We start from the raw sequence: 26,878 nt of genomic DNA on the forward strand, positions 1-26,878 counted from the left end.
ATGCTGGTTTCTCTCTTTCCTGTTGATGAGGAAAATAAATAAGAAGCCGAAGAAAAAAACAAAACCAAAAACAACCAGTGCAGCAGCATTAATTTTGAAACAAAGATGGTGTAAAGGAAAAACCCCGAAAAGAGTCTTTTAAATAAGCATTGAGAATAATAGAAATGTAGGGCTGGAAGGGGTTTCAAGAGGTCATCAAGCCCAGCTCCCTGTGCAGAGGCAGGACCAAGTAAACCTAGACCATTCCTGACTGGTGTTTGTCCAACCTTAAAAACCTGCAATGATGGGGATTCCACAACCTTCCTTGAAAGCCATTCCAGTACTTAACTGCAGGGCGGGGCATGGATCAGCATTCATGTCACACTCCCTGTCACTACCCGGCCCAGGCCAGGGAAGCTAATGATCCAGCCAGTAGACCAAATTTGGTGATGAATCCTGGTCATGTGTCACCTGAAGCATGTTGCACATACAATAAGTACTTAACGACCCTTATAGTTAGAAAGCTTTTCCTAACATCTAATCTAAAGTTCCCTTGCTGAAGATTAAGCCCATTTCCTCTTGTCCTACCTTCAGTGGACATGGAGAACAATTGATTACCATCCTCTTTAAAACAGCCCTTGCAGTATTTGAGGTCAGTTAACAAGTCTACTCTGAGTTGTCTCAAGACTAAACATGTCCAGTTTTTTAAAACTTTCCTCATAAATAAGGTCTTCTAAACCTTTTCTAATTGTTTGTTGCTCTCCTCTGGACTCTTTACAATTTGTCCACATCTTTTTTGAAGTGTGGCACCCAGAACTGGACACAGTGCTCCAGGTGAGGCCTCATCTTTGCCAAGTAGAGAAGGACACTTACTTCTCCGTGTCTTTTACCTACGACACTCCTGATAATACACCCCAGAACACTAGCCTTTTTAGCAACTGCATCACATTGTTGACCCATATTCAATTTGTGAGCCATTATAGTCCCAGAGCCTTTTCAGCAGCACTATCATCTAGCCAGTTATTCCCCATTGTGTAGTTATGCACTTGATTTTTGTTTCATAAGTGTAGTACTTTGCACTTGTCTTTATTGAATTTCATCTTGTTGAATTCAGACCAATTTTCCAATTAGTCAAGGTCATTTTGAATTCTAATCCTGTCCTCCCAAATGACTCATAGACTCATAGACTCATAGACTTTAAGGTCAGAAGGGACCAATATGGTCATCTAGTCTGACCTCCCGCATGATGCAGGCCACAAAAGCTGACCCCCCCACTTTCCCTTAACTCTGCTGTTGAAGTCTCCAGATCGTGATCTAAAGACTTCAAGTTGCAGAGAATCTTCCAGCTTGCGACCCCTGCCCTATGCTGCGGAGGAAGGCGAAAAACCTCCAGGGCCACTGCCAATCTACCCTGGAGGAAAATTCCTTCCCGACCCCAAATATGGCGATCAGCAGAACCCCGAGCATACAGGCAAGATTCTCTAGCCAGACCCTCATTTTGCCAGCAATGGCTGTTATTGCCTAATTGACTAAAATCACGTTATCCCATCAAACCATTCCCTCCATAAATTTATCTAGCCTAATCTTGAAGCCAGAGAGGTCTTTCGCCCCCACCGTTTCCCTCAGAAGGCCGTTCCAAAATTTCACCCCTCTGACGGTTAGAAACCTTCGTCTAATTTCAAGCCTAAATTTCCCCATGGCCAGTTTATATCTTGCTTTCATCCCCTCCCATCTTGGTGTCATACACAAATTTTATGAGCATATTTTCCGCTCCATTAGCCAAATCATTAATGAAAATACTTACTAGTACCAGACCCAGGACAGACTCCTGCCAGACCTCACTCGATAAGTCCCTCCAATGTCACAGTAAAACATTGATAACTACTCTGAGTATAGTCTTTCAACCAGTTGTGCACCCACCTTAAAGTAATTTCATCTAGACTGCATTTCCCTAGCTTGCTTATGAAAATGTCATGTGGGACTTAGTCAAAAGCCTTACTAAAATCAAGATCTAGCACATACAGATCTTCCCCCTGTCCAGTAGGTCAGTAGCCCTGTCAAAGGAAATGAGGTTGGTTTAGTATGATTTGTTCTTGAAAAATATATGTTGGCTATTATCTCTAGATGCTTACAAATTGATTATTTAATAATTCACTCCAGTACCTTTCTAGGTATTGAAGTTAGGCTGACTAGTCTATAATTCCACAGGCCCTCTTTATTCCCCTTTTTAAAGATATGTACTACATTTGCCCTTCTCCAGTCATCTGGGACTGCACCCATCCTTCCTGAGTTCTCGAAGATAATCACTAATGGTTCCAAGATTGCTTCAGCTAGTTCTTTAAGTATCATAGAGCGCATTTCATCAAGCCCTGCCTACTTAAATGTATCTAACTTATCTAATATTCTTTAACCTGATATTTCCCTATTTAATAAACTATTATGAGATAAAACAGAAATTGGCCTCAACTAAAAGAGATGAAGGCAATGGCTCTGATTTTCCCTCCTGCCACAGCTGTACTCAGCACAGGAACTTAGGGTGTTGGGGAAGGTGGGTATTTCATCCCAATGTAAATTACAGCAGTCTCAGGGCTACTCTAATTTTTCTATTATCAAGTTATATACTTACATGGGACACACACTGTGGCATTGACAAACTGGTCAACTTATGTATGACCCATAACAACTTAACAAGAAGCACTGAAATGTAATCAAGACAATCTACTGGTATGTGAATTTCAAAGTGATGTCCTAGACCAGCAATCATTAACCCATTTATTTGTAGTAATATATATCAAGGGTAGATGCTAAGTGTATTTGTCTGTGTTAAACTTCTAACAAGATACAGGTAAACAATGTGATCTAATTAGCTTGTAGATGCTAAAATCCTGTTCCTGTCTTATAATGCTTCATTACTGTATTCTATTAACTCAAAGATCAAAGATGTAAGATACTACAGGAACTAATCATATTATTTACATTGTCTTCAGCTTAATTATGTATGTTATAATGAACTGCCTTGATTGTTTGAATGACTAATTGCATTGTGACAGGTTTCAGAGTAGCAGCCATGTTAGTCTGTATCCGCAAAAAGAACAGGAGTACTTGTGGCACCTTAGAGACTAACAAAGCTTATGCTCTAATAAATTTGTTAGTCTCTAAGGTGCCACAAGTACTCCTGTTCTTTTAATTGCATTGTGTTAATGAATACAACTAGTTTACCTGTGTATGCAGGGGAAATAGAAGATTAGCTTCAAAGCAACACTCTGCACTGCCAATTCTTCATCGGAGAAAGGTCATGCTGTGACAATTGCTGTCAAGAAGTTTATTAGCTTGTTAGAAGACTATAAAGAAAAGGCCTGATCCTTTTTATCTCAGGTCTGCTTAAACTTTGACAGGGAAGGTCTCAGGCACAAGACTGAGATCTCCACATTTACTCTGGATTTACCCTGGAATTCTCATGGAAGAATTTGAACAAACTCTACACCTAGACTGCCCAGTGGACTAAAACCTTTTACATTGATTCCAGAAAGACTTTTGCAAATCAGCAGCCTCACCACCTCAGCTATGAAACTGGCCGCAGGACTTTTTACATATCTTTGTATATATATTGAGATCTTAACCACTGCAACGCTCTTCCTTCTTTTTCCTTTTATTATTAAAACCTTCAGTATTAGTTACTAAAGGATTGGCATCTGTGTGATTATTGGGTAAGTTTTGAAACTCATACTGACCTGGGGATCAGTGTACTGTCCTTTGGGACAGGTGGACCTAACATATGGTGAATCTGGTTTTCAATAACCCCATTATATTAGGACTTGGCTCTCTAGGTGGGGGTCAAGAGCTGGCATGCTTAAAGGGGACTGTATTTGGCTTCTTGATAGTCAGCGTGGTACTACAGAAGCTATTTTGTTACTGGCTTGGTGAATCTAATTATTGAATAAACTACCAGGTTTGGGGTTGACTGCCCTATTCTTTGCAGTCTGCCCTGAGTATAGCATCCTCAGTGTGGCCCATCCAGTCACCCAGTCTCACACACACACAAATCATTGTAATATCTAAGACCTTGCCCATTGTATGGCTTTTTGTATCCAGTCTAGCTACACCAGTGCAAACCCCAGTGTAGACACATTGCACAGATGTAAAATGAATTTTCACTGCTGTGGCTTATCCCAGTTTCAAATAGTTTAACACTGGTGATGCAAAGACAGAAATTTCTCAGGAGTCAGGCCAAGACTGTAGCATGAACTCCAACAGAAACTGAGACCCATCACAAACTTCACCACTTTCTGTTCTAAGTGCAAAGTTCATTTCTTTGACTTTGCTTTCTCTACCATAAATATATAGCAACATGTAAATAAAAAATCCAGAACAAGACACTCCACCACACTCTCCTCCCTCTGGGGAGAGGATGAGAACAAACATGTGACAGATGTTAGTCCCATCGTTTGCTGCAATACTGAAAGACACTCAGATACTATAGTGACAAGCATGGCATAAGAACCAATAGAGAATGGAATTGAATCTACACTTGGGGGTTTGTACTGGTGTAAACGTACCTGATATAGACAAGTCTTAAGTGCATCGAACAGATTAATGTATTCATCCTCACAACACTTAGGATGTCAGAAAATGCTACTACCCTCCACTTTGAAGATTGGGAAACTAAGGCACAGAGAGATTAAGTGACTCATCCAAGGTCAACCTGGCAGTCTGCTGCAGAGCCAAAAGGTGAACCCAGGTATGCTGAGTCCCCGTTCACTTCCTTAAACACACCATCTCTCCACCTGTCCTAGAATACGTTACAGCAGCCGAGAGCATTAGGAGCATTCTAGCCCCCTCCTTCTGAGCACACACCATCTGCTGGGGCTGGGTGAAGTAGAGCCAACTATGCCACCTCTCTGCCTTTGAGGGAAGGCCCTATGCTGGGGATTTTCCCTGGTGGTGACATTGTGGCAATTCTGGCCCCTTTCCACTATCAGAGCAGCATAAACTCTGGAGAGAAAAATGAGTGAAAAAAGCAGCACAATATAAAATAGGAGATGGGGAGTGTAATTATTATAACATTTAGCTGGAGGGGAAGGTTCTTTGTATGTTTATATTAATATTTGAGAACTCATTCACTCGTTACAGGAGATTTAGTTCAATAAAGCTTCACAGGTTTGTCATAAAAATCCCTCGCTCTACCCCATGTACCCACCCCCCAAGAGTGGTATAATTGCCTCATCTGCCTGATACCACACAATTTGTCAAATGATTGGCACATCTATATCAGAATGCCCCCCTTAGCAGGTCAAAATATTTGTTGGAGCTATTCGTTGAATATGTAGCACTCCTGTGGGAGATAATGCAGGGTCCTGTCAAACCTCAGTGCCCCTTTAATTTCCAGTGGCCATTGTGAAGCCAATTTGTGTTTGAAAAAAAGTTTCTGACAATTGTATTTCAGCAAATGTGAAGGAAAATGGGAGGAACGAAATAAGAGAGACAGAAGAAAACAACACTCTTCTATATACTCAGTCAGAATTTAGTCATTTCCATATCATGAAACATGTGGTGGGGAAGTACTCTCAAACATATAGAAATAAGTTTTTTGAAGTGGCAAATTTTAATTAAAATAATTCTGAAGGGCATTTTTCATCATCCCTTGGGAGCTGGAAGGCCACACTATGGCCAGTATTTCACAACCCATAGGATGGAACTTATGCACATCTTCTCTTTCCATGTTGCCATCTTGCACTCTAGTGGCATATATGTTCTTGTTTCTAGTTTACTATTACTACCTTCCTACTACCCCTTGTTACCTCTCTTTGAAAATTCAAGGTTTCTAAGGAATCCCGCTCCTCCTCCTTTATTGGCCCAGTTTTCTCTTCTGAATTCTTTTCCCACCACTTCATTTCCACACCCTCTCATGTGCCCAGATGGTAGTGCTCATGAATCCATCCATCCTCCATAAACGCAAAAATAGGTCTGTTGCCTTTCAAATTATTGAGGGCCAGATTATCCACCCCTTTCTTGCTTTGGAGAGCAGTTACTCAGGATATGTCTGCACTGCATACTGTACCCTGCTCTGGGCATCCAAGCCCGTGAACCTGCACTTGCCAAGCTCACCTGCTAACGTCCATGCTGCAGCAGTATGAATGCCTCACCGTCTCAGAGTGAGGTACAGCTCTGGAACAGTTGATGCACCTGATGTATGCTACCATAGCTGTGGATTCTCCACACAGATTCTGAAGCAGGGTTACAAGCATAGACTAGTGGGATCTCATTGTCATGGGGTGTGAGATGACTAGCAGTAGGTCCAGAACTTTTGCATTAGGAAACACACCTTTGTGTAGCTGTGTGAGGAGATTGCATCAAGTCCCCCATGCCAAGAGATACACATGAGGGAGGCCATACCACTCCAGAAGTAGGCTGCTGTGGACATCTGGAAGCTGGCTACCCCAGACTACTACAGACCCCAAGTTAACTGTTAGCGTGGTGGAGCCCTGTGATGCAATTAGGACTGTGGTTTACCCAAAGATGGTGGGCAAAACTAATGTGCCCAAAATACCTGCTGGCTTTGTAAGAATAAGCTTCCCAAAACTGCACCATGGCTACAAATGTGCCCACAATTCGCCCTCCACAAGGAGCAAGCAACTATGTCAACTCTTTGGTCAGCCAAGGCCTACATAGCAATGGAGTAGTATCCTTTGTAGGATACTACTCCATTGCTATTAGGGATGTAAAAGGTTAACTGGTTAACTGGTAAGCATTAGGCTTACTGTTAACTGGACCTTAACCGTTAACCCCTGTGGCTGGCTGCATCGGGGTGGCCGGTGTGACCCCGAACGAGATCGCGTCGGGCCGGGCGGGCTGGAATGGCCCTGGCCACACCGGCGGGACCCCAGCCCAGGCCGGTGGGCTGGAGTGGCCCCAGCCCCACTGGCAGAGCCCCAACTCTGGCCACACTGTGCCGGCGGGTGGGCTGCAGCGGCCCCGGCTGCGGCGGGCCAGTGGGGCCCTAGTTCTGGTGGGAGCCCTGCTGTCCCACACTGCCCCACTGCTGGAGTGAAATCAGTTAACGGTTAAACGATTAAATGATATAATTTTAATCCTTTCACCGGTTAACTATTTTAACCAATATTTCCATCCCTAATTGCTATGCCAGCCTTGGCCGACCAAAGAGGCAGGTTTGTGGACACCAGTGCATGCTGTATTGGCAAGGTGCATGATGCCACGGTGCTAAGATCTGGCGTTTACCGGTTTGGACAAGCAGTGACCTTATTTGCTCCAAAATTACATGATTATCAATAGGGTCTCTGTGCCCACTCATGACAGTGGACTCTGCTTACACTATCCTGCCATGGCTCATGAAACAGTACCCTGAGCTCAAAGAACCTGGCAAAAGAAAGCTCAATAAAATGCTTGGCAGTTGCAGGCTGGTGGCTGAGTGCACATTTGGCAGATTCAAAGCAAGATGTTGCTGCCTTCAAAACTGTTTGGATGGCCAACACTGTCCATCTTATTGTGGCATGCTGCACACTGCACTATGTTTGCAAGGTGAAACGAGCATTTTCACATGGAGTGGACTCAAGTAGATCTCAGCTTACCAGTGAGAGAAAGGGGTTGACAAGCTGTAACCTGAATATTATGGAGATCATAATACATGTTTTCCTTTATTTAAACTGTGCTTTTAAATACACAGTTCAATACTTCCCTCCAGGTTAAAAAGGAAGAATAGTGTAAAAGATTATTCAAAAAGTGGAAAAGTAACCCATACTTCAGGTTCATACAGAAAATAGCACTACATAATCTGGAAATATGGAAAAGAATATTGAATATATCAGATTAATTTACCATTGAAGTAGTTGCAGTGGTACATTCTGAATGCCAATACACTGCTTTTTATTTAACAAGTTAAAGGGCTCTGTCATTCAAACGTTACAATATATTGTGTAAGGGCATGTTGGGCTGAATAGTGCCGAGAGGTATACCACAGTCAACCCTACAGGATACTAACTAGGGCAAAATTTAGCTATATTTTTTTATAACATGCCCTTATTGTGATATCCAAGTGTCAGATAAATTAAAATAAGTAAAAACAGAATTCTGGTTTCTTACTCTCCCTAACAAAAACAGCAGCAGAACTTTTCAGTGTTTAAATATTCTACACAGGGCAAAACAAGTGCATTTTGTTAGTGTAAACTTTTTTTTATTTTAGTTACTTTTTCACATATAACTTCATGTAAGCTACAAAAGTTGTGAAATGCAAAAATGGTAATAAAACAGCAAACTTAAAACAGTTTAGATAAAAAACATGTGTCTTCCCCCTAACATTGACCATTAAAAATGAACCACATTTTGATGGATTCATTCAATAAACATACCATACACTTTTCAAAAATAAACAGAGAACAACATTAGAGAAACTAATACCATCAACAGCATGAAGTATTTAGTTGATTGATTTGTAAAGACAAATGAAATCTCTAGGCACAGTTTTAGGCATTATAGAGGACACAGAGGCAACAGGTTAGTGTGCACTGTTCTGTACAAAAATACAGTCTGAATAAATTACATTGCTAGCCATAAGATTAGACTTCACTTACCAGTTAGTTCATTGCATGTTTAATAATATACAGTTACATGCTAATCCATATATCATTCATATTTCAAACACATAGGTCTCTATATTTATGTCTTTAAAATTTACATGTTGAACTTACAAAAGCTAAATGTAGTTGTGCAAGAAATTCAAAAGAGTGGGTTGGTACTCGTCGCACCGGATAGTATACTTTAAGCTTAAAAAATAAAAATAACTAGCCCTGCTTGCAAGTTCACTATATGTATTTGGAAGAGAAATAATGGGTTTGTGGTGTGAAAAATTAGCTTGCTAGTGAGATAAAGCCACATACAACTGAAATGATGAAGGCATGATGTAAGAATAATATATAAAAAATGATGTCTATTGTATATACACTCCAATAAAGGAGTGTTTGATTCTATGGGTAGAAAAAATATTTCAGCTTTACATCGTATTTACTTTTAGTTTGGTGCCAAAACATACAATATTCGGCAATCTTGGCCATGGTAGGGGGAAAAAGCAGCAGCATAGGCTAAAATTAGGTGCCTAATCCCACACTTTGGCTACTAAATAAAAAGGACCCGATTCTCATAAGTTTCCCCACACACAAACCCCACTAGTTTTATTGAGTTTAAGGCCAGAAAGGACCATAAGATCATCTAGACTGACCAATATAATACAGGCCATTAAATTTCACTCAGATGCCTCTGAGTTAGACCAAAACATTTCAGTCCTCAGGAAACTAAACTTTGTCCAACAGACAGAGAACAGAAGAGACCAAGGTGCCACCAATGCCCACAGCCCCTGCAGTGGCAGTGAACTGATTATGTGATTATGTGCTGATCACCTGTAGATCCCATTAACTTCAATGGGAGTTGCAGGTATTCAGAACCTCTGAAAATCAGGCCCCGACTTTTGATGCCTAAGTATGGATATAGGATCCTAACTTTAGGCACTCAAGTTTGAAAATGTTTGCCTAACGGCCTTTTATGTTATGAATTGTGTGTTTTCCAGTATATGTGCAACTTATGTGTATATGCATTAGCCCACTGAATATGTTCTCTCTAGCTATACAGAAAGAGAAAGAGGGAGTTTACTAGGATTAGTAGATATGAGATAGGTCTAGCATTGTACGGCTTCCTCTCCTTGTACTAAGCAAAGTGCTGTGTAATTGTCAGCACCGAAGCACAGTTTCCCCTAGAAAGGAACAGAGATCCACTCACAGTAGACTTCTTAAAATTAGCCTAATTCCCATTCCATCACACAATGTTCCTAATGCTGCTAAATAAGAGCAGTGTTACGCTGCAGTCCAGAAAGATTTGCAGTTAAAGCCAAGGCCTGGAATGTGGTTAAATCACGCAGGAAAAAATGCAAAATTCCAAATATTCTCAGCTGCGTGCGAGATAAAGTGAAAGGTGCTCTCCTTCTTTCCCTCATGCCCTTTTACCCTCATCCTTCAGCAGGCCGCACAAAAACATTTAAGTGAAGCTATCATTTTGCTCTGTCATCCTAGTCTAGCTAATCATCACCGATCCAGGGAAGAGTGCTGATGCTGACGATTCTCCTGTGATATTATACACTCTATCCCAGAGAGGCCTAGGTTTGTTAAGAACTGGGTCTTGTTTGACAGAAATACTTTAAAAAACAACAGGCTACAAGCAGGTTTATGCTTCTTCTATACCTATTGCTGAATTGCCTCTCTCTGTAAACTGTGGCGAGTACATTTAACAACATTAGGACCACATCCTTTTGCATACGAATGCATGTTTACAGCTTCAAAGTCCCTGTTCTTACAGAGGCCCAACTAGGATATATTTTAAATTTCTCCATTAACAAAAATAATTATTTCTAAAGTTGTATATTAGAACTGTATAAAAATATGTTCACAATTAATTCAAAGTACCCAAATAAGCAAATGATAAACAAAAATAAAAGTTATTCTGTATAAGTCAATTTAAAACCCTAGTTTAACTTGGGTCTCATTTCATTTGTATAGCCTCTGGAAGTTTGAAGTGGGAAATATTCAGCAAGTAGTAATTAGACGGATGTCAATCAACCCTTTATACTCAGAGAAAAACAAATATCTGAGCTTACATACTGTACTGATAACATTTTTATACTGTACATAACTAGATCTCAGCTACGTTCTTTCAATTAGAGACAGAAAGTAAATGGATTTTTAGAAAGTGGTAGTCTCTCTCTACTAAACAGCTTTTTTTTAAAATAAATACTTTTAATAAGTACCAAGCAACTAGTTATTTTAGATTTAATCCAATTCCACCTCAAATTTATATGAACTTTTAGGTATTTCCCATCAAAACAGAGCATAAGGGCATACAGAGAGAGCAACCGATTTTAAGATGTTTATTTTGCATTACTGACCCAAAATGGAGATAGCGATCCAAGACTCGTAAGAAGGCATACAAAGTTAGTGCTTTAACCACTGCACCACAGCAAATATTACCATTTTGAGATGTAATGTGTTTCTTCCTCTGCATATGTTATATATATATATATATTTTCATTTATACTAACAAATGCCTTCTATAAAAATAGTTGGACTTGTTATTTATGCATTTTTACTGCACAGTTTGGAAATTAAAAGGGCATGAAGACAAATGCAGCTCATACATGCATTTTATTTGCCTCAGGGAAATTCGAGGCCCCATTACCCCTCACCCCACCCCACAATACTCAGAGCTGAGACAACTTCCAGCCACATAATTAGAAGCATATGTCTCCAGGTTTTGACTTCCCTTCAGGGATCTGCCACAGTTGGCAGGGAAGATGTGGATTGCCAATGCATAAACTCCCATTGTTGTTTTTTTCAGCGGACTGTCCAATGCAGACATTAGGAAAGTCATTGATCATTTACATTCATTGCCCCCAACACATGGTCATTTGCAACTAATTCCTCAAGAGCTTTTTCTAGCAAGTGACCAGGGCCCAACACCACTTGATGTAAGATGGCATCACCTGCTTATCATGACATCTGAATCCACCATGATATAAGGAAACTTCTAAATGGAGCTTATGCCAGCTGCTCCCCTGCAGGCGATGGCAGAAGCAGGCACTGCATTTTCATTCCAGCAACGTCGCTCACAATGATCGCTGTATCTAGATCCTTTGCTTGTTGTCAAGAAAAATGACATTAACGTAGCTGCAGCTTCCAACGTTTGCCTGTGTAAGATTAGCAATCTTAATTTTCGCAGTTCTCTTAAATGGATGTAAAAGCTAGTTATAGTGTTTGCAGCCAAAAGGCAAAGGCTATTAAATCAACAGAGCAGACTGCTTGGTGCTCCACAAGTATTCTAAAAAACAGCGAGTTAGAAAAGATGGAGTAATCCTTTTGTTATTTCTTTTCTTTTTCTCAAACTAAAGTAGTACTAGTAGTAGTCTTCATAGATCTTAGGGTTCAGGCAATAAAGGAGGGCACCCCCAAATGAAAATATAGTTGCACCCCAAGCCAGGCCATAGCCCCAGTTGAACTCATGGTATATTTTCAAGTTGACTGTCTCGATGAACTTGACTGGATAAAGGACCAGGCTGCACGCCTGAAGAACAACTGAAAGAGAAATTAACCAAAAGTCAGAAGAGGGTTTTACTCATTTACATAAAACACAACAAACATTACATTACCAACACTCACATTAAAAATGTGGTTTTTGGTTACATGACCCTATTTGAGCTAGCAGCGAAAGAAATAGCAGCTTATCGGTGTAGAGAACAATTAAATGAATTGCAAGAAATTTGGACCCCGCTTCTTGATACATTTGGGTAAAGAATGTTGAGATAGCTCAAGTAATGCTAAACTTCCGTTCCATCTGACCTCTCCGCTTTTCCCCTCCCTCTGTCCATCCTCCAGTCTCCTCCTTCCCTTTTTAAAAAAATTGTTACCCCTCCTCACACACTCCAACATGTTATTTCTGCGTAATACCATCTGATTTTGTATTGTTTGGTCTTGCAGCTTTAACGAGTTGTAAAGTTGCATAACTGCATAATTTAATTGGCTATTTGATAATATACACAAGCAGCAAGTCATTTACCTTTTTGTATTTTTTAAAAAATAATCATAAAAATGCCTTTGGTCCAATTTTTATTTGTATATATTGCTCTATTTGTACGTAAAAATAAACTAACACAAACTATAGAGCGTATAGCAACTCCAATATATTCCCTAGGAGATGAACAAATGTTATTGCTATTGTATAATTATATGATTCTATTTGTTCCCTGGAGATTTAAAGTAGCAGCAATCTCTTCCCAATGTCCTTTTTGCTACCTTTTTTTAGTCTGGAGTTTGGATTCTTTCTGTAATAAAACAAAAATGACTAATCTAATGGATACTACAAATAGAACACATCGAAGATGAGGAGGAATAAAGGAACCTGAAGAAATACAGTCCACACTCAACCAATTTATTCTAAACAAGGAGTAATATGGGATATTAATTAATATGTCCAATTACAATATAATTCTTATGGAATTATATGTTATGTAGACATCACCCACTGTAATCAGGATTAGTAATATTATTATATGGATTAACAAAGGAATTCATAAAGCTTTGTCACCTATTGTAAAGTCATAAAACTCTAATACGTGGAAAAATATTTGCTGCATACGGTAAATACAGAGAGGAAAAATATGTCTGACTCCGGCTCAAAACTGATGAAACAAAGCAAATTCTAGGAAGTGAGATGCTTAAAAATCATTATTTTCTAGGATACTGTTCCTGAGAGAGTGGGAAGATTTCATACAGCAAGTGGTATATGCTCCAAACACATTTGCAATGAAATTCAATAAATGTGATAACTATTGTGTTGTATCCTGACCAGATGTAATATGCTTACAGTAAGAGTGCATTGTGTGTGCATGCATGGATGAAGAACCTAATTTTCTATTTGGAGAGCTCAGTTTTATAAGGGTCCATTCTTCCCTAATGCAGATACATAACTACCATTAGCATAATTGGGATAAACAGTTATTGGGTTCAATACAAGGATAAGTGGGTGAAATTTAATAGCCTGTATTATGCAGGAGGTGAGACCAGATGATCTAATGGACCCTTCTGGCCTTAAACTCTATGAACTGCATGTGCACAAGAGGAGAAAAGACACGACAGCAATGTGATTTCCAGCCTTTTTTCATCCTAAATACAGTGTGCCCCGATCTCATGAACATTTAAGCAGATGATTAACTTTGTGCACAGGAGCAGCCCCATGATTTCAGTGGGACTATTCATAACCACAATGATAAGCACATGCTTAAGTAATTCCAGAATTGGGGCATATACTGTTAAAAGCACAGAGCTATCTGATATGATAGCACATTTTTTTTAAACAAAGAAATATATTAAATGTAATAAAAATAAGAAAGCTATTTAGAGATAATTCTCTATGAGCCCCGTGCCAGATTAAAATTACACTAAAAAAAATGAGTATTCCTCATTACAGAATTCTGTCTGAAATTACATTGCAAAATTATAACAACATGAAATACATCTTAATTGTATTACCCTGGTGTTTAAACATTTATTGCACAAAAAATCATTTTAATTTTGCTTTTTATATCCTCCCTGTGCACTCTTTCCCTCTTTTAAGTAAATGGCTTTAGTGCTACCAAAAGATGCCAATTTGACTGCACTAGAGACTAAAGCCCTCAATTTACTGGCAGAACAGGAACTGCAACAACAATAGTGCAAAACTGTCCTGCCAATGCATCTCAACCCAACATTGTCTCATAGACTTTAAAGCCAGAAGGGACCATCCTGATCATCTAGTCTGACCTCCTGCACATCGCAGGCCACAGAATCTCACCCACCCAGTCCTGTAATAAACCTATAACCTCTGGCTGAGTTACTCAAGCCCTTAAATCATGATTTTAAAGATGTCAAGTTACAAAGAATCTATCATTTACTCTAGTTCAAACTAGCGAATGATGCATGCCCCATGCTGAAGAGGAAGGTGAAAAAATCCCCAGGATCTCTGCCCATCTGATCTGGGAGAAAATTCCTTCCTAACCCCAAATGCAGTGATCCTGCGCATGTCAGCAAGACCCACCAGCCAGACACCTGGGAAAGGATTCTCTGTAGTAACACAGAGCCCTCCTCATCTAATGTCCCATCTCCAGCTATTGGAGATGTTTGCTACTAGCAGTCAGTTGGGCCACGTGCCATGGTAGGCAATCTCATCATAGCATCCCTTCCATAAACGTATCAAGCTCAGTCTTGAAGCCAGTTAGGATTTTTTGCCCCCATTGCTCTCCTGGGAAGGCTGTTCCAGAACTTCACTCCTCTGATGGTTAGAAACCTTCACCTAATTTCAAGCCTAAAACTTGTTGATGGCCAGTTTATATCCATTTGTTCTTCTGACAACATTGGTGCTTAACTTAAATAACTCCTCTTCCTCCATGGTATTTACAGAGAGCAATCATATCTCCCCTCAGCCTTTGTTAGGTTAGGCTAAACAAGGCAAGTTCCTCAAGCCTTCTCTCATAAGGTAGGTTTTCCATTCCTCTGATCATCCTAGTAACTCATCTCTGCACCTGTTCCAGTTTGAATTAATCTTTCTTAAACATGGGAGATCAGAATTGCACACACTATTCCAGATGAGGTCTCACCAGTGCCTTTTATAATGATACTAACACTTCCCTGTCTACTGGAAATACCTCGCCTGATGCATCCTAGGACTGCATTGCCTTTTTTTTACAGCCACATCACATTGGTGGCTCATAGTCATTTTGTGATCAACCAATACACCCAGGTCTTTCACCTCCTCTTGTGCCAAGGTCATGAATGAAAATGTTAAATAAGATTGGTCCCAAGACCAATCCCTGAGGAACTCCACTAGTAACCTTCCTTCAGCCTGAGAGTTCACCTGAGAGACGCCTTGTAGTCTCCCCTTTAACCACTTGCTTATGAACCTTTCAGTTTTCGTATTGATCCCCATCTTCTCCAACTTAACTAATAATTTCCCACGTGGAACAGTATCAAATGCCTTACTGAAATCCAGGTAGATTAAATCTACTGCATGTCCTTTGCCTAAAAAAAAAAATCAGTTATCTTTTCAAAGAAAGATCAGGTTGGCCTGGCATGATCTACCATTTGTAAAACCATGCTGTATTTTATCCCAGTTACTGTTTACTTCTATGTCCTTAACTACTTTGTCTTTCAAAATTTGCATACATCCTAGGTCAAACTAACAGGCCTGTGGTATCCTGGATCACTTTTTTTCCCCTTTCTAAAAAACAGGAACTATATTTGCAATTCTCCATTTACAGATTCATTAAAAATCCTTGCTATTGGGCTTGCAATTTCATGTGCCAGTTCCTTTAATAATCTTGGATGGAGATTATCTGGGCCCCCCGATTTGGTTTCATGGAGCTGTTTAAGTTTGACTTCCACCTCATATGTGGAAATTTCTACCTCCATTATCTTCATTTCTATTAGCCACCCTGTCACTACCACTAAGCTCCTCATTACCCATATTAAAAAGTAGGGTAAAGTATTAGTTTAGGTGTTGGGCCATGCCTAGATTATCTTTAATTTCCACCCCATCCTCAGTGCTTAGTGATCCCACTTCTTGTGATCCCACATGTTTCCTTGTTTTCTTTTTATTTACATGGCTAAAGAATCTTTTACTATGGTTTTAATTTCCTTAGCTAGGTCCAAGTCTGCTTGCCTTTGGCAGTTCTCACTTTTTCCCTACATCTTCTGACCTCCAAAAGGGAGCTTTCCTTGCGGAGCCTTCCCACCTTCCATTCCTTGTAGGCTTTCTGCTTTCTCTTAATCACTTGTTTGAGATGCTCTCTCATCCAGTTTGGTCTGCAACCCTTCCCTATGAACTTTCCCCCCCGGATTGGGATGCAGTTTTCAGATAGTTTCTGCAACTTTGACTTAAAGTAATTCCAAGCCTCCTCCACATTCAGTTCCTTGACTTCTTTGGTCCAGTCCACTTCCCTAACTAATTCCCTTAAATTTTTTTAAAAGTTAGCTCTTTTGAAATCAAGGACCCTTGTTGCAGATCTATTTTTGTTTATCCTTCCATTTAGTTTAAACTGAATTAGCTCATGATCACTCAAACCAAGGCTGTCCTCTACAATCAGTTCTTCTATGAGGCCCTTACTACTCACTAACACCAAATCTAAATTGTCATCACCTCTTGTTGGTTCTGTGACTATTTGGTGAAGAAATCTGTCAGCCATCACATTTCAGGAATATCTGGGACCTAACATTATTAGTAGCACTTGTCCTCCAATCTATATCTGGAAAATTAAAACCTCCCATAATCTTACAATTCCCAGTAATATTTATTTCATTAAATTATTAAAGAGGTCTCTATTCATATCCAAAACGGATCCTGGGGTCTGTAGCAGACCCCAAGTACTAACCCAGTGGAGCCTCTGCTGCCTTTCTTCCCCCTAAGTGATTTTGACCCCAAAAGACTGTTTTATCCATTCTATCACTTTTAATTTCTTTAGAGTCTACCTTGTCATTAATATCCAATGCTACTCCACCACTTTTACCTTTATTTTTGTCTTTCCTGAACAGCACATACCCTTCAATACCTGTATTCCAGTCTTGACTAGTGTTCCACCATGTTTCTGTTATCCCTATAATATCTGGTTCCTCTTCTACACCAGAAGTTCTACTTCCTCCGTTTTGTTACTGAGGCTCCTTGCATTGGCCTACAGATATCTTAGTTGTTTCTGCTTGACTTCACCCAGATTCTTCACCTGATTAGGTATGGTCATTCTACTGCCTACCTGACTGTTAGTGTCATTGGTACTGGCACTTTCTTTTCTCTTGATGTCCATTCTCCTACCCTTTATTTTTCCTTTCTCCACTGCTGTATCCTCTCTTACTTGACTTTCCTCCCACTCAATGTTAGAATCAGGTATGGAGATTGCATGAACATCTCCCAGCCATCTCCCATGAATTCCTAGTTTAAAGCTCTTTTAATCAGTTGTGCGAATCTCCATCCCAGAAATCTGTTTCCCTCCCTACTCATGTGGAGTCCATCCCACAAGAACGGTCCTCTGTCCATGAATGCTTCCCAGTGATCGAAAATCCCAAAGCCCTTCTTATAGCACCACTGCACGAGCAATCTGTTGATCATCATAATCTTGTTTTGCCTTCATTCTCATCATCTAGGGACAGGCAGAATCCCACTGAATATTACCTGAGTCTCCATTTTTAATGCATCTTCCCCATCCTGGCATAGTCTCTTTTGATGCATTCCAGCTAGAATCCAGTTGTGTCATTTGTTCTCACATGAAGGACAATCAGTGGATTATTTCCTGCTCCCATATCTTAGCTCCCAGCAGACAGCACACCTTTCTGTTCTTCAGATCAGCTCTGGTGACAGGTCCCTCTGTCCTTCTTAGTAGGATGTCCCCAATCACATAGACCTGCCTCTTCTGATGGTTGCAATTCTCTGGCCTTCCTCCTTCTGTTCTCTCTGACTGCAAGTCCTCATATCTTTTGTTCTCTCCTGCGAGTCATCCTCTATCCTCTTGGGGCTCTGAACTCTGGCTATCTCCATCGACTTTTCCCTCTTCTTGTAGAGCTAGCTGCTCTTTTCTTCCTTGCCCTCCCACCTTCTGTTACTGTCTGCTGTGCCCCTTCATTTTCCAACTCAGCAAACCTGTTCCTGAGCTCTATTTCTCCTTCAGTAGCCAGTCTTTTCCTCTGGCTGATTCTTGTAATCACATGCTTCCACTGGCCACTTTCCTCATCCAGCAATCTACTCTCACAGTTCTCCAGTCCAGCTTGCATCTGCCAGTCCTGAGTTTTCCCTTCAGCCTCCTCTCGTCTTCCCCTTCCCCTAGTGCGCTAGTCCTTGTTACAAACCGAAATATTCAAGTCCAGAACACAGTGCAGGGCTTGTTTTTATGAAGTATTCTACTGCACTTCAAAGACTTCTTTCCCGGAAGTTGCATTTGAACCAGCATTTTATATAACACTGTATACGCAAAACAACAACACTTCTGAAAATAGGAAAAAAAGTAATCCACTAGCTTTTTTCATCTTGTTAAAAAAATTTATGATAAGAAGATTTTGCTGGATAACAATCAATGCAGCCTTCTATTTGGAAAATGTTTATGAAAATGGAGGTACTTCTATGTAAATACACCTCTACCCCGATATAATGCGACCCGATATAACACGGGTTCGCATACAATGCGTAAAGCTCTGACACGCTGCTCTGAGCAGCGTGTTAAGGGTGCTGGGCCGGGCCAAGGAGTTGGATAAGGGGCAGAGGGTCTCGGGGGCGGTCAGGGGCTCCCCCCCGCCAGGGTCTAGGAGGCAGGAGCTGTGGGGGGGAGCAATTTTGGGGGCCCCGAAGTCCCAGAGTGGCCCAGGGGATTAGCAGGGGGCCAGGAGCAGCCCACTCCGCTTCCCTCACCCCGCCCCAGCCGTGTCGCTCGGGGGAGAGGGCTTGGGGGAAGGGATCCCCCCCACACTCACCGGCAGCGGCAGAAGCGGAGCAGCCCGGTCCCAGCCCGCTCCACTCCGCCAGCTCCCAGCCACAGCGCTCCGCTTCCCGCCGCAGGTGAGTGCGGGACCTTTCCCCAACCCCCCTCCCAGTGACACGGCTGGGGCTGGGGCAAGGAAAGCGAAGCGGGCTGGGGCCGCATCGCTCCGCTTCCCGCCGCCGGTGAGTGCGGAGGGCGTCCTTTCCCCAACCTCCCCGCACTCACTGGCGGCGGGAAGCGGAGCGCCACGGCTGGGAGGTGGCGGAGTGGAGTGGGCTGGGACTGCGTTGCTCTGCTTCCCGTGCAGGTGAGTGCGGGACTTTTCCCCAACCTCCCCACAGCGACACAGCTGGGGCTGGGGCAAGGAAAGCGGAGCGGGCTGGGGCCGCGTCGCTCCGCTTCCTGCCGCAGGTGAGTGCGGGGGGCGTCCTTTCCCCAACCTCCCCGCAGCAGGAAGCGGAGCAGCCCGGCCCCAGCCCGCTCTACTCCACCTGCTCCCAGCTGCGGTGCTCCACTTTCCAATGCAGGTGAGTACGGGGAGCTTCCTTTCCCCAACCTCCCCGCACTCACCGGTGGCGGAGTGGAGCGGGCTGGGGCCACGTTGCTCCGCTTCCTGCCACTGCCGGTGAGTGCCTGTCAGGGGGCAGGGGGTGTGGATAGGGGTCGGAGCAGTCAGGGGACAGGGAGCAGGGGGGTTGGGTAGGGGGTGGGGTCCTGGGGGTGATTAGAGACAGGGGTCTCTGGAGGGGGCGGTCAGGGAACAAGGAACGGGGGGGCCAAAGCAAGTTCGATATAACAGTCTCACCTACAACGCGGTGAGATTTTTTGTCTCCCGAGGACCGCGTTATATCGGGGTAGAAGTGTATACGGCTTCTCACCTCCCTCCTCCCCCCCCCCACACACACTGAGTAATAACTGCTAGGTGCTATAATTTCAAAGATTAGCACACATGCAAGATATAGATATGAAACAACTAAGAACAAAGTCAACCAAATCCTGTGCATCATGCCCTTATAGTCACTAGATTTGGATTCTAATGAGCTGAGAAGGGAAGTGAATTTCAAAGACATGGGCACTCGGATAGGGAGCGTGTGCCCAGCTCTCTGTCATCAACTGTTGAAATCCAGTCTCTAAAAGCAAGCATTTTCTAACTGATCTCCACTGCCTTGGAATTGTATAAGGCAAGAGAGAAGGGTCTCTCAGCTATAACTGGTCCCAAACAGTCTGAACAGGGCTTTAGGGTACTATTCAGGGTTTTGGTGGTGGCCTTTAAAGAAAATTCCTGTCATAGTCCTAAAACTTATCAAAGGAGTGGGATTTCCTGCCAGCTCCCTAGCCAACCATTGTCTGGGAGCAGAAGGCTGACCCTACTTCTTGCTGCCCAATCTCCTCCAACTGAAAGAAGAGATTATTCAGGGTGCAGGACAAGAATCTGATCTTTGGGCTGGGAGGCCGGTCTCTAGGTATGAAACTGTGACAGTGTGTCCCCCTGTGTTCACACCTTTTAGAGGATCATGGTAAAACTTGTACAAAGTATGAATTGTGAGGGATCATTTGAAAACGTATGGCTTGCTGATCATTATTGTCTTGGTAAAATATGTGTGGCCACATAGTATGTGAAGTTATAAAATTCCACTGTATGATATTACATGTTCCAACATGTTCCGGCGTGCAGTCACAAACCACTTCTCCAGAACAATGGCCACAAAAGGCTAGCCAATGCCTCAGCCAGGTGTCAACGAGATCAAATGGACCATCACCTGATTAAGTGGCCATTCTTCAGCATGAGAGAGGCTGTGGGCAAAGAATCTGAATTTTGACAAAGAAGCAACTTGAGGTTCCTGTCCACACAGACTTTCTGTCTCCTGCACCTCAGCTGGAGACAATTCTTGCACAAGAGAAATAACTACAAGATGAGAGAGCAAACGCCCCAAATCATCTCTTCCTTTCTCTTTACCAATGGCATCAACAACACCTGAAGAACAAAGGAGTAGCATTGGACTGGGGAGGGATCCTGACTGAAACATTCAGCCACTACGACAGGGGGAACTTGTGATGAGCGAGACCTTTGCTTTGAAGTCACTTAACTAATACCTAACTTAACAAGCTGTGTATAACTTTTGGTTTCTTTGTAACCAATTCTTTTATGCCTCATTACTTGTAATCACTTAAAATCTATCTTTCTGCAGTTAATAAATCTGTTTTATCTAAACCAATGTGTTTGGACTGAAGTGTTTGGGAAACTTCATTTGGGATAACAGGATTCAAGCATATCATTTTCTATTAATGAAATGACGGACTTTATATGAGCTTGTATTGTCCAGCAGGGCAGGTGCAGAGCAGTATAAGATGCACATTTCTGGGGGAAAGTCTGGGACTGGGAGTTTGCTGGTGTTGCCCTGCATTGCAATTCATTAGTGTCTGGCTATAGCACTCAGACAGTATAACTTAGAGTAACTTACATGCTGGAGGCTGTGTGTGAGCAGACCAGCAGTGGTTGCTCTCACGGGAAAGCAATGGAAAAGGTACCCCAGATTGGAGAATTGAGGAGACACAGCTGTCCAGTGGTCCAGATTGTACCCTGGGTTATGTCACAGAAACGGTATGCAAGGATTGGTCAGAACACAAAGATAAGTAGGAGCCCTGACCAATATTTCCTCTAATTTTTTCCATCCAGGTGTGAAATAAATTTTGTTATGTGCACCGAGGTAATATATGGATGTGCGCCACCAGTAGAAACAAAATACCGAGATATAATATATATTTTTTAAAAGTTACCATAGAGATAATTACTCTAGTCAGGAAAGGTTAGGCATTTTAGAACTCACTACTCAAAGCATTAAATAAAAATTATGAAATGCATAGACCAGTCAAAAAACTAAAATTACAGAGAATATATGTTCACTGCAGGAAGTACTAAGAAGTAACAACAAACAACAATAACATAAGTATGTGTTGGGAGGTGAGTGTGAAAGACTGTGTGTGTGTGTGTGTGTGTGTGTATAGAGAGACATACAGACTGTGTGTGTGAGAGAGAGAGGACAGAGAGAGACAGACAGAGATTGTGTGCGCTGGGGAAGTCTCTGAGAGACCGTGCGCTGTCTCTTTAAGGTAAAGGCACTCACTCACCACCTGGAACAGCATTCAGACCTCAGACCCTCGAGGTTGTCCCCTCTCCCCTGCTGGAGTACAGGGGCAGGGGGACATCCTGATATCAGCACCCCCCTCCCCATCCACTCTGCACAGCCAGCAGGAGAGTCCCAGGAGCAGCAGGGGCTCCAAGGCAGAGGGCAGGAGCAACGTGAAGCACTGGGGGGGGGGGGAGGCACCTGAATACACGCTGCCAGCTGGATGTGAGCGGCTCTGCTAATCAACTGCGCGGCACTTCAATCAGTCCTGAGCAGATGCCCCAGCACACAGCTTAGAGGAAATACAGGCTCTGACACCATAGCTGAGGGACTGATGTCAAAAGGGCACTTGGACTGTGTGTTTGCTGATAAAGGTGTTGCAGTGATTTCAGGGTGAATTCCTGTCTCTCTAAAGGCTGTAGGATGAGTCTCTGCCCCAAAACAAGCGGTAAGAGTTTGGAACAAGTAGTTACCCAAGACAGGAGCCCCTACCAGAGAGTGTAACTCAAAATACAAATGAAATATACATTATTCTAAAACTAGATCATGCTTAAATACTCACAACTAACTAATGCCCTACTATGGAAATCCCTTTGGGGACACTCTTCAAGTTTCAGTGTGTAAAGCTTCTGACACATCCTGCAAACAGGGGGCAGCATTTGCCTGCTCACTTTATTAGTAGTTTCTTATATTGCCCAGTGCTCAAAAACTACTATCTGGATGAGAGCTCCATTATTATAGGTGCTGCACGAGGAAGAGACAGCCTCTGCCCTCGAGAGTATACAAACTAAAAGGCCAAGACATACCAAGGGTAGTGGGATATACAAACAAGCAAAGTGATCAGGTGATGATTGACTAGCATCTTGTTTGCTTCACAGTGTTTTGTAGGGGAGGGGCTTGTTTTTGTTCTTATTTTTTTTAAATATAACTTGTCCTCAATTGCTCCTCTACTTACCCATTGTTAATTTCAAATGTGTACTAAAACGTAAACTATCCCTATCTGCTGTTCTAGCTAACCTTCTGCCCTGTGTTGGCCCACTCTCAATAATTAGCCAGTGTTGCTTTATTAGCTGTTGTGCCTCTGTCTTCCTACTCCCCAAGTATCCTACTACACACACACATACTTACTAGCTAAGGCCTTTTGCTGGGAGAAAAAAAATAAAAGTGGTAGCCAATCACAAAAGCCCTCAACAATTATCCAGAATCTAAAGTCTCTGGAGGCCACTCTCACCATGTGATATGGAGTGGGCTGATTCCCATCCTTACACATTCTCATCTGCCCCCACCACACACAGTCAGTGGCTCTAGGCACTTCTTTTGTTCCACCTGGAGTAGATATCTCCATCTGAAGGGAGGGGGAATAAATTCTTAAGCACAATCATGCAGGTTCCTGGAGCTGGAACCCTACACCTCTAAAATATTCTGAAATCCACAAAGACAATCTGAATCTAGAGACATCTGCATGGAAGGCAAACGCCTCTGTGCTCCAACCTAGATGTCCCCAATAGCATCACAGGTCTCGCAGGTGATTCCTGGCCCCTGTCCAACTCCAAAGATAGTTGAAAGAGCTGTGACCCTTAAGAACAAATGACAACATCAGCATTAAATCCCAAAACCATTCCCCACAGATTTGCCAGGCAACGTTGCACAGGCAGCTCTTCTTGGCCTCACCATATCCCTCCCTCCAACACATTTTGGGCCATGGCTCTTAAATACAAACAACCTAGGGTAAAGGAAACAGGTAAATTATCTTCCACATGGTAGAGCATTAAAATAGTCATACTGATGTAGGTAAGTGTGAAGACCAGAATTGTTGTAATAAACAAGCAAATTTATTTTAATCCCAGTGGAAAACATTGGGATTCTTTCTCCGGCTCTCTCCGAAAAGAGAAAGCAAGGCTTTTATAAAAAAAGAAAAAGCTACAAAATTTAATAAGATATTAATTAAGCAATAAGTCATGATAGGCAGTATATTTCTGGGCAATTACTGCACAGTATTATGAGACATGGAGTCAAAGGCCAAATGAGAAACCACCAGAGAAGTACAATAATCCCATTTCCCTAGAAATTAACTGCCTGGAGTGTTTTATAATGTTATGGTTGAAGGTGAGTTTTTAAAAAAGATAAGAGAGAGACTAGTGCATTCATTTAGTGGGCATGAGTCAGTTAATTCACACACAGATCAAAAAGATCCATTTCTACTCAAGATTTCTGAACCCATTTTGCATTTTCTCAGTAAAAGCAAATGAGACAGAAAACAGTAATATTACATGCATAAAAGTGTGTCCCTATCCCTGCTAAATTGCAGCAGGCCAACTGTATTAATACATACAGCAGGGGGCAGCAGGATCCTTCCCCAGAGCTTTGTTTCAGCTCTAAATACCCTTCAAATTCTAAAAGCCTATCTTTTCATATCCTTGAAAATGGCTTTTTTTAAATCCATCTAGCAGACTAGATGTATCTGTCAGTCTCTTCATTATGGGCTATCAGAGAGGCTTAATCTGTTGGCTCCAGCACAGATATGATTGACAGGATGAAGGGAAGCCATGCTTGGTGGATCTCGAGGGGGAGGGGGAATATATCATTTACCGGCCAAGCCGAAAAACACCAGAATGCATAATAGGACAGGATTTGGTATGGCAATTATATACTGTATTGCAGAATTCTTGGGGCCTATTTGTTTTTAAAGGTCTTTCTTGAGGTCTCCCTGTATCTCTGCATAAACTGTTCCACTTTGGTGCTTTGAAAATCAAAGAAGAGCTTTACAGTATACGACAACCGTTAAAATTAATAACTAAGAGTTAACCAATTAAATTAATTCCTCTGGTGGTGCAGGAGCAGAAATAAACACCTTTAAAATTTAATCGCGTTTATTTTCATCTTTATGGCTTCAAGGGTTCATTCACCATTACGAATTAATTGTTCAATCTCAAAATTTAAAAAAAAAACATGAAAACTTATCAGAATGGGCTTCAAGAAGAAAAAAGGGGGACATGAAGCAACACAAAATAACCTACTCAAAAAACTGATACTTTTGAGTTATTCCCTGCAGTCCCTCATGCAGCAGGTACTTCAGACAATAATTATTTGTTTGCATTGGATTTAGAAGCTGCAAGAGTGCAAATGTAAAAATTATTGACCTATTACAAAATTGATATCCCAAAAATGCTTAATACTATTTAGCATAAGACAAACAAAATGTCTCTGAACTATTATGACTACAGTGGACATCTACTGCATGAAAGTGAAGCTGTGCTCATAACATTTTAAACACAGTTCTGGAAGTGATTAGTTTATTTACCTGCTGCAAAGAGCATGACTGCGAGTGGTCTGTAGAACCGCCTCCGAGACCCCACACAGATCGAGATCAAACCAATCAGGAAAGCTATGAGAATGATGGTAGCACCGCCCAGAAGCAAAGCGAGAGTCGCTATCTGCCAGTCTAGAAAGAGAAAGAAATAAAAACAATTGCAGCAAAACAACAAACACTTCCCCTACAGAGGAAAAGGAGAACTATGAAGGGTACCGAGCATATCAAGACCTGAGGAAACTCACAACCATTTTTTTTTTTTAAAATGAGTGCAAATCCTTCAGGAGTTTTTAAAATGCTTCATATGATAGATACAAGTTAAAAGGCAAATCCTGCAATCCTTTCTCCAGATTCAACTGGGGGTTTTGCCTGAGAAACAACTGCAGGAGTTGAGTCTTTGGCTTTGTCCAGTTTAGGAAGAGAGGACAAGATTAGGTCAGGATTAGTTAACATGTGTTAGTTTAGTCCAATCTAAATTACAGCTTTCCCCTAGTATTAACCTTTATTCTACATGTCCTTTGGAATGGTGGTTGAAGCATGAAGGGACATATGAATCTTTAGTGCATCTAACATGTAAATATCTTGCGACGCTAGCTACAACAGTGCCCTGAGAACACCTGTTCTCACTTTCAGGTGACATTGTGAACAAGGGGGCAGCATTATCTCCTGCAAATGTAAACAAACTTGTTTGTCTGAGCAATTGGCTGAACAAGAAATAGGACCGAGTGGACTTGTAGGCTCTAAAGTTTTACATTGTTTTATTTTTGAATGCAGGGTTTTTTTTGTACATAATTCTACATTTGTAAGTTCAACTTTCATGATAAAGAGATTGCTCTACAGTACTTGTATTAGGTGAATTGAAAAATACTATTTTGTTTTTACAGTACAAATATTTGTAATAAAAAATAAATATAAAGTGCGCACTGCACAGTTTGTATTCTGTGTTATAATTGAAATCAATATACTTGAAAATGTAGAAAAGATCAAAAATATTTAAATGAATGGTATTCTATTATTGTTTAACAGTGCGATTAATCTCAATTAATTTTTTTAATCGCTTGACAGCCCTAGTTAATACCTTGACTTGAGCATGTCAAGGCTGACCCTCATGAGGAACATTGTGGGGTCTGATCACCCATTTATGAGTATGAAATGGGAAATGAGGTAGCCACAAAAAAAATTTCTTGAAGAAAAAAGACACATTCAATAACCTGAATCATAAGACTCAGAGGAAGGAGGGAGATATTACAAGCAAGAATTTATTTTGAACTAAAAACAAGGATAAATCCAGAAACTTCCCAGTGCCAAAGTAATGACTGTAATAAGCAGAATGGGCTAAATCCTAAAGTCCTTACTCTAGATGCAAATCCTTATTTTGGCAAGACTCCCAGTGAAGTCAATGGGATTTTCACTTAGGGTACG

General features: G+C 41.6%; 1 protein-coding gene across 1 annotated transcript in view; it reads right to left on the reverse strand.

Annotated features, from left to right (window-relative positions):
* Nucleotides 1-10,492: 10,492 nt before the first annotated feature.
* The window catches only part of LOC112103863 (transmembrane protein 47), a 32,754-nt gene continuing 16,368 nt past the window's right edge, over nt 10,493-26,878 (reverse strand). Inside the window, exons 2-3 of the mRNA XM_024195831.2 lie at nt 25,448-25,588; nt 10,493-12,104 (exon numbers count right to left, since the gene is read on the reverse strand). Coding sequence (XP_024051599.1) covers nt 11,926-12,104; nt 25,448-25,588 — 320 coding nt within the window. The 3' untranslated portion in view covers nt 10,493-11,925. The remainder of the gene's footprint in view (nt 12,105-25,447; nt 25,589-26,878) is intronic.

Source organism: Terrapene carolina, unplaced genomic scaffold (assembly GCF_002925995.2).
Source record: "Terrapene carolina triunguis isolate 2854851 unplaced genomic scaffold, T_m_triunguis-2.0 Scaffold23, whole genome shotgun sequence".
In the NCBI taxonomy this organism is placed as follows: Eukaryota; Metazoa; Chordata; order Testudines; family Emydidae; genus Terrapene; species Terrapene triunguis.